The following is a 7,566-nucleotide window of genomic DNA, read 5'->3' on the forward strand; positions in this document are numbered from 1 at the left end:
ACTGTTGGCAATATCAGGATTTTGGGACTGGTGGTCAGACTCAACAGGGAGCAGGAGGACCAAAGTTCCTGTCCTCAGCTCTTATGGATGGAAATCCCATTGAGCTCGATTGGACTGACTTCTCATCTGGCATCCTCAACTCGACACCCCCAAGATGATTTGGAGTACAACTCCTAGCATCCCCAGCCAACATGCCTGTGTTAATGGCACTGGGATGATGGCAGTTGTGATCAAATCCTTCTGAAGGTTACCATGTTAGGGAAGTCTGCATCAGCCTAGAAACATTCCGTGCCTATGGCAATTCTTCTGAACCCACTAAAATGCAAAGAATTTATGTATAGTTATAATTTGCTCAGGAGTCTTCCCGATATCGCTCCTCTCACATTTACGAGCCAAGGACTGCTAATGAGAAAAATAACTCCTGTGAAGGACAAGGACAACTTGGGTATTGCATAAATACAGTAACCAAAAAAGGAAATGTGTGTGTGCATATCATATAGAAAAGCAGGTCTAAACTGTCATCTTGCCCTTCTGAACGTCAAGGTACCAAGACCTCTGGCAATGAAAAAGGAGAGCATCCAGACGAGGAAGAGGAAACCTAAAAATATCAGCAAAGGCAAATCCTCAACAGGTAGCTCCTATTATTATTATTATTATTATTATTATTATTATTATTACCATTGTTATGATGTTAGCAGTGCTCATGCTACTTTACAAAATATCATTGGACAGGGCTATGCTCCAAAGAGATTCCTGCTAAATTTCTACACAGACAAGACAATACAGGAAGGCTAACATTTGTGGAGGCAGGGTTCTCTTGCTCAGTTCCTCCTCCTCTCTTCCTCTGATCTCCAGCTGAGCCAAGATAATAGAGTTCTATCAGCATCAACTCCACCTATTCCGAAAACACTACCCATTCCCAGTCTGAGTTGGGGCATTCCAGCAAGAACGGTTTCTCATAGTTCTGCTGATCTCCTGGCTTGACCCTGAGTGATGACAAAAATGGCCCCAGAAAGAAATCAAAAGTAAAGGTGATTTGACGGGATGGTGAAATGATGCCAACAAAGCTCAGGGGCAAAGACAAGCGGTACTTGCAATGAGTGAGAAGTTCTGCCATCAGCTTCCATGGAGACTTTCAGGAGACCTTGGAAGAGAATTCTGTTCAGTTGTTTTGTGATACTTTGTAACCTGCCTTGGAGAACTCGACCAAAAAGTGGTATATAAATGATTAAATACACAGCATGCTACAGCATGTATTTAGAAAAGGAGCAGAGAGGACGACTCAGATGATGAAGGAGTTGGAACAAGTCCCCTGTGAGGAGCAGTTCCAACAGTTTGGCTTAGAAAAAAAGAGGAATAAAGGGAGCCATATAATGGTGTTCTAAACTATGCATGGTGAGGAGAAAGTGGAAAGGGAAACTTCTTTCTCCCTCTTCCATAAAACCTAGAACCCAAAATGGTCATCCCACGAAGCTGATTGGTGGGTGATTCAAGACAGAGAAAAAGGACTTTTTAAACATTTAGTTAAACTTTGGAATACACTGCCAGAGGATGGAGTGGCAGCCCCCAATTTAGATGGCTTTAAAAAGAGCATTTTGAAACTCAACATTAAGAAAACTAAGATCATGGTATCCGGTCCTCTCACTTCCTGGCAAATAGATGGGGAAGAAATGGAGGTAGTGACAGATTTTATTTTCCTGGGGTCCAAGATCACCGCAGATGGGGACTGCAGCCAAGAAATTAAAAGATGCTTGCTCCTGGGGAGGAAAGCGATGGCAAATCTAGATAGCATACTAAAAAGCAGAGACTTCACCCTGCCAACAAAAGTGCATATAGTCAAGGCTATGGCTTTCCCAGTTGCAATGTATGGCTGTGAAAGCTGGACTATAAGGAAGGCTGAGTGCTGAGGGATAGAGGCCTTTGAATTGTGGTGCTGGAGGAGACTCCTGTGAGTCCCTTGGAGCGCAAGGCGATCAAACCGGTCAGTCCTAGAGGAGATCAACACTGACTGCTCTTTAGAAGGCCAGATCCTGAAGATGAAACTCAAATACTTTGGCCACCTAAAGAGAAGGAAGGACTCCCTGGAGAAGAGCCTAATGCTGGGAACAATTGAGGGCAAAAGGAGAAGGGGACAGCAGAGGATGAGGTGGCTGGATGGAGTCACTGAGGCAGTTGGTGTGAGCTTGAGTGGACTCCGGGAGATGGTGGAGGATAGGAAGGCCTGGAGGAATGTTGTCCATGGGGTCGCGATGGGTCGGACACGACTTCGCAACTAACAACAACAACAAAAAAGAGCATTGGGCAAATTCATGGAGGAGAAAGCATTCAAAGGCTACTGGTCCTGATGGCTGTATGGTACCCCAAGCATCAGATGCAGTGTGCCTGTGTATACCAATTGCTGGGGAACATGGGCCAGAGGAGGCTGTTTTGCTCATTGTGGGATCCTGTGGGCAGCTGGTTGGCCACTGCATGAGCAGAATGCTGGACTAGGTGGACCTGGTCTGATCCAGTGAGGCTCTTCTTGTGCTCTTTTGAAGTGCCAACCGACCTGGCCCTCCTACAGGATGTTCCATCCATTCCCTCCCCACCTGCTTTTTGTGGGCTTTCACTCTCCCCAGTTGGTCTGTCACCACCGAGCATGCTCAAAAGGTATCACTGAGCATGCTCACAAAAGGGAAAAATCCTGCGTTTAGGACAAAGCCTAAAAGGGGGCTCCTTAGGGTTTTCCCTAAAGTTTTTTATACTTCTGCAAAACATGGTGATTCCCTGGGGCTCCCGATGGCTCTCTGACACATGCATGCTGCTGCTTGGGCTATGTAAGAATCAGCACTTGGAAGGCTGAATTTGCCCACAAGAAGGAAACGTGAATAAGCCATTATGATCAGGGAGCCTCCCTGGTGGACTGTGGGAATGCAAGAGCTTTTGACAAAGTGCCCCATAATGTTCTGATCAGCAAACTAGCTGAAAGTGGGCTGGGTGGGAATTTAGGAGAATCCACAGTTGGCTCCAGAATCAGATTCAGAGCATGCTTATCAATGGCACCTTCTCCATTTGGGGAGAAGCGGGGTTCTGCAGGGTTCAGTCCTGGGCCCAGTGCTCCTCAACATCGTAACTGATGCTTTGGACGAGGAGGTGTGGGGGATGCTGATCGGATTTGCAGATGACACAAAACTGGGTGGGATAGCTAATACCCCAGAAGACAGAAACAGGATCCAAGGTGATCTTGATAGGTTGGAGCGCTGGGCTGAAAAGCACAGAATGAAATTCAACAGGGACAAAGGCCAAGTTCTGCACCAAGGAGAAAGAAACCAAATACATTTTTGCAATAAATACGTGTAACTTGAGCCAAGGGAAATACTTGGCTCGCAATACTACAAGTGAGAAGCATCTTGGAATGATCATAGATCACAAGTCAGCCCTGTGAGGCGGCTACAAAAAATAAAACAAAAACACACACAAATGCTACATTGGACTGGAAGCAACGCCTTAAGAAGAGAGATTAAAATAAATGGACATGTTCAGCCTGAAGAAGAGAAAACTGAGTGGAGAGAGGATACCATTCTGCATGTTCTGGAAAGGCTGTCATTCATTCAGAAATGGGCTAGGACCTCTCCTCAGTCTTCCCAGAATGCAGGACATAGAAAAATGGGTTCAAGTTACATGACGCCAGATTCTGGCTGAGCATCGGCAAAAACGTCCTGACCATTAGAGCAATACAGTAGTGGAAGTGATGACCTAGGAAGGTGGTGGGCTCTCCCACACTGGAGGCATTCAAGATGCAGCAGGACAGCCATCTGTTAAGGATGCTTGAGGCTGGGGTCTTCACTGAGCAGGGGGTTGGGCTCAGTGGCCTTCCTGGCCGCTTCCAACCCTACTATTCTGATTCTACAAATGCTACAAAAGGTATTGGTGATGTGATCTGCCCTGGCCTTTCACTGATGTACAATTTCCTCTCTCCTTCAGGTTCCACGACTTCAACCACCAACTCCCCTTCCTCAGCAAGCACAGTCACTTTAAAAACTGAACCCGTGGTAACATCACAATATCCAGGGCAATCCATAGTGTCAGCTTCCCAGGTAAACTATCACAGGAACTACAGAATTCCATGGCATGTATTTTTCCTTAATTTAATTTTTATTCCACTATTCAGTTTACATTTTGCCAAAGTCAACTGCAGTATAGGCAGCCAAAATGCTCAAGACAACTTAAAACAATAGTTCTGCTGTAAAATCAAAGATAGTTGGAATCGCCCTGCAGTCTATTCTTTTCTGATGAGCTTGAATGGTTCCTCAGATGGCAGTATAGTCACGTTTCATGAAAGGAAGGAAATGCATTGCCAAAAAAGAAGACAAAAGATGGTGCAGATTTGCATCAACTCTCCATGTGCTAATTAGAAATGATGATTGATTTAAAGATAGAACTGTGACCAGTTGATGTATGTACTTTATTTAATTATTTAAGACTTTTTTAGACCATCCCTTACTGAAGTCTCAGGACAGTAAGACAAAAGAATATATATACAGCATCCTGATCAATTTCTGACAATAAAAGCCATATTAAAATAGCAAACCTTAAAATATTGGGAAAATAAAAAGGGTTTAGCCCGGTGCCAAAAAGAATAACGTGATGGCACCAGGGAAACCTCTCTGGGGAGTATATTGCACAGTCGGGGTGCCACTGAAGGAAGACCCTCCTCCTAATCTCCTTTAAGGGAGGGCTCCTGGAGAAGGGCCTCCAACCCATCTTAAGAGGCAGGCAGGCACATGTGGAAGGAGACGGTCCATACCTTGCCCAGTATGCTCCCCAATTGGTTTTGATGGTCTCCTGCAAGGCCCAGCTCTTCCTTCTGGTGGTTCTTTATCCTTACATTAGCTGTGGACTGGGCAGTCCTTTTCCTCCCATCCTCTGCAAAGCGAGATGTGTGTCCACCATACTGGCTGAGATGAAGTTGTCCTTTACAGCAGAAGCAGCCCTGAATGGGGGAAAAGTATCTCCTCACCATAACACCCAGCACAAGGATCTTTCCCACCATACAGCTGATCCCTGTTTCCATTTGTTTCACCCAGACCAGCTCTCGTCCTGTGCATTCAAATGTCCACAGAAAGGCAGAAGCTCTTCACACATTAAATCCACCGTTCAGACCTGCTGGGTATTTTCTACTGCATGGCAAATATCCAACAGACCTGGACTGTGGATCTAACTCATGTAACGCTTCAGCTTGTTTATTAAAATGCTTACAAACTCTCTGGATTGTGGGACAGCCATGGCAAAACCTGCACCCTGATGGCCTCAAGCCAATTTTATGCCAAAGGCCTGGGATAAATTATTCTTGCCAAGCTGGCTCTTTCGCAGCTGGCCGAGTCATCTCCATATGCTGATTGCATTAGGCCAGTGTACCTTTAGTAACTGGAACCTGTTAAAAAGTTATGCAAGAGCTACACTGGGACAGTGGATTACTTTTTGTGCTCTCAGCAGAAACCATGCTTCAAGTAAGCATCTTAACAATTTCATGAATAAGCTGACCATGGAAAAAATCATTCTACCATGACACATGTTTAAGTATTAGAGACATTATTCTTGTAATAAAATACATCCTGCTTCTTTGAGTGTTCCATGCCTTATGCTAATATTATCAGCTTAGGCATGTGAGAAATGCAGGAGGAAGACCCCAAGTTTACCTTTTTTCCCCCGGGCATCTCTCTGCAGCCCTGCCCTTCTCTGTTGTCTGTATGAGATGGGCATTCTTACCCAAACTGTACACAAGAGCTTGCCAACCTGTTGAAATTGGTCAAGATTGTTGATTGCTGAATGGTCAAGCAGAGAGATCCAGGGAAACCTCAAAATGGATTACCAAGCCATTAGCACAAGGGGTTGCAGTAAGAACCGGATGTAGGACTGCCGCTTGGACTGCAGGGGCAGGGGGTTGATTTGAAGTAGCCAGTTTCCTACATGGGTTTTACAATGTGTGAGGAATCTAGCTGGCAGGCCAAAATCTGGTTGATGGGCTTAGCTTGATTTCCCAAATGATGGTCCATCTAACCAAGCACTGGCGCCAACACAGGTTAGCATGAGGTCTTCACTTTTAGAGCAGGACACGATGTGTGCCTTGTTTTGTCAGAGCCAGTAAAACCTGCATACAGATTGGCTACAATTTGCACCACTGGAGTAAAGTCCAGCCACCATTACAGCCCAACTGTATGCAAATTCCTCTGGCTTAAAAAAAAAAAAAGCAAATTCCAGCCAACTTCAAAAATAGAGGTCTGAGAGGGGAGAACCCTGACTCAGTCCACTTTAAACTGTCTAGTTGGCAAGTCCCCAAACCATGAGTCCCCCATCGTCACACAATTAATCAACCCATGCCCTTTGATGGTGACAAATGTATTCATTTCCTTCCTGTACATCTCTGCAGGGTCCAAGCCAGTCTGAAGATACACTGACTGATAGCCACCCCCAGTTCAAGTATGAACCAGAGGATTACAATTTCTCTCCAGGCACCATGACACCACAGCAGTCGGGACTAAGCGTTCCCCTTCGCCAGGATTCGTGGTGCGCCCTGGCACTGGCCTAGGAAACCAGTCTTCCTTGTAAAGTAAGATGTGCTGCAGAGAACAACCTTTTCTTCTTATGACATTAGTGGCTCGCAGATGCAAAGGACCTTCCTGCATGGCCACTCTGGATCAGAGAATCTTCCTGTAATCAACAACTGTTGTAGGTTGCAAAGACCGATTTCTTTTTCTGCAGAGGCCTCGGTGTTTGAACACCGATTGTGCTTGAGGCGTCCGACCCTTCTGGTAGTTAAGGATCTCTTAAAGCTTTTTACTCTTAGCCACACCAATCGAGAGGAAGAGGAACCTGGACCTCTTCTCCCAGGGGGAGGCCTTTTCTGTGATCCATCCTAAAGAAATGATTCGCACAATCTATGTTTTGCTCACAGTGATTCTCCCCTGCCCCTTTTTATGACTCCTCTGTGTGCAATTTTGTTCCACTTTCCAATAAAGACTATGATAGAATGTAGCACCAAGTCACTTAATTTTATTAAAATGTAAACAGCGTTGCTTTGCTGAGGTTTATTGGCAGTGGCAGGGCAAGGAGCAGAGAAGGTGGGGGAGGAAATCCTATTTTAAAACACCGACGGCTTAATATTAACAGCAATCCTCTTAATACTGCTTTCTCTTCTGGAGTGCCTAATTTATCACCTTTTAGAAACAAGTCACACACTCAGATTCCATCACATCGCTTCACTCTGCTGTTGAAAGTCTCTCAACATTTCACAGTACTACCAGGGAAAGTCACATTTTTTTTTTTAGCCAAATGCCCCTTGTGGTCACATAACATTGTTTCAGGGCATTCTGAGCAATTTTAAAATGGGTGGCTGGAACAGCAGTGAGTCATAGGGGAATACCAGTGAATTCCTTGACCCCGGAATACCTCCCTCAAAAATCATAAAAGAGGAGGTAGGCTTGCCTTCTCTTTTAATATCAACTCCACCACACCCTTGGGAGTGGGAGGAAATTGAGCCAAGCATTCAATCTATTGAAAGATGGACTCCAAACTAAAAGGAGCGCC

The 7,566-nt window shown here is 45.2% G+C and overlaps 1 protein-coding gene across 4 annotated transcripts in view; it reads left to right on the forward strand.

Moving 5' to 3' along the window:
• The window catches only part of GATA5 (GATA binding protein 5), a 59,121-nt gene extending 52,107 nt beyond the window's left edge, over window positions 1–7,014 (forward strand). For all 4 annotated transcript variants that reach the window (XM_044454967.1, XM_044454966.1, XM_044454968.1 and 1 more), the window contains 3 exons: window positions 544–631; window positions 3,964–4,076; window positions 6,410–7,014. In XM_044454967.1, coding sequence (XP_044310902.1) covers window positions 544–631; window positions 3,964–4,076; window positions 6,410–6,568 — 360 coding nt within the window. In that variant the 3' untranslated portion in view covers window positions 6,569–7,014. The remainder of the gene's footprint in view (window positions 1–543; window positions 632–3,963; window positions 4,077–6,409) is intronic.
• The last annotated feature ends 552 nt before the right edge of the window (window positions 7,015–7,566 follow it).

The sequence above is a fragment of the Varanus komodoensis genome, unplaced genomic scaffold (genome assembly GCF_004798865.1).
Source record: "Varanus komodoensis strain SLA01 unplaced genomic scaffold, ASM479886v1 scaffold8, whole genome shotgun sequence".
In the NCBI taxonomy this organism is placed as follows: Eukaryota; Metazoa; Chordata; class Lepidosauria; order Squamata; family Varanidae; genus Varanus; species Varanus komodoensis.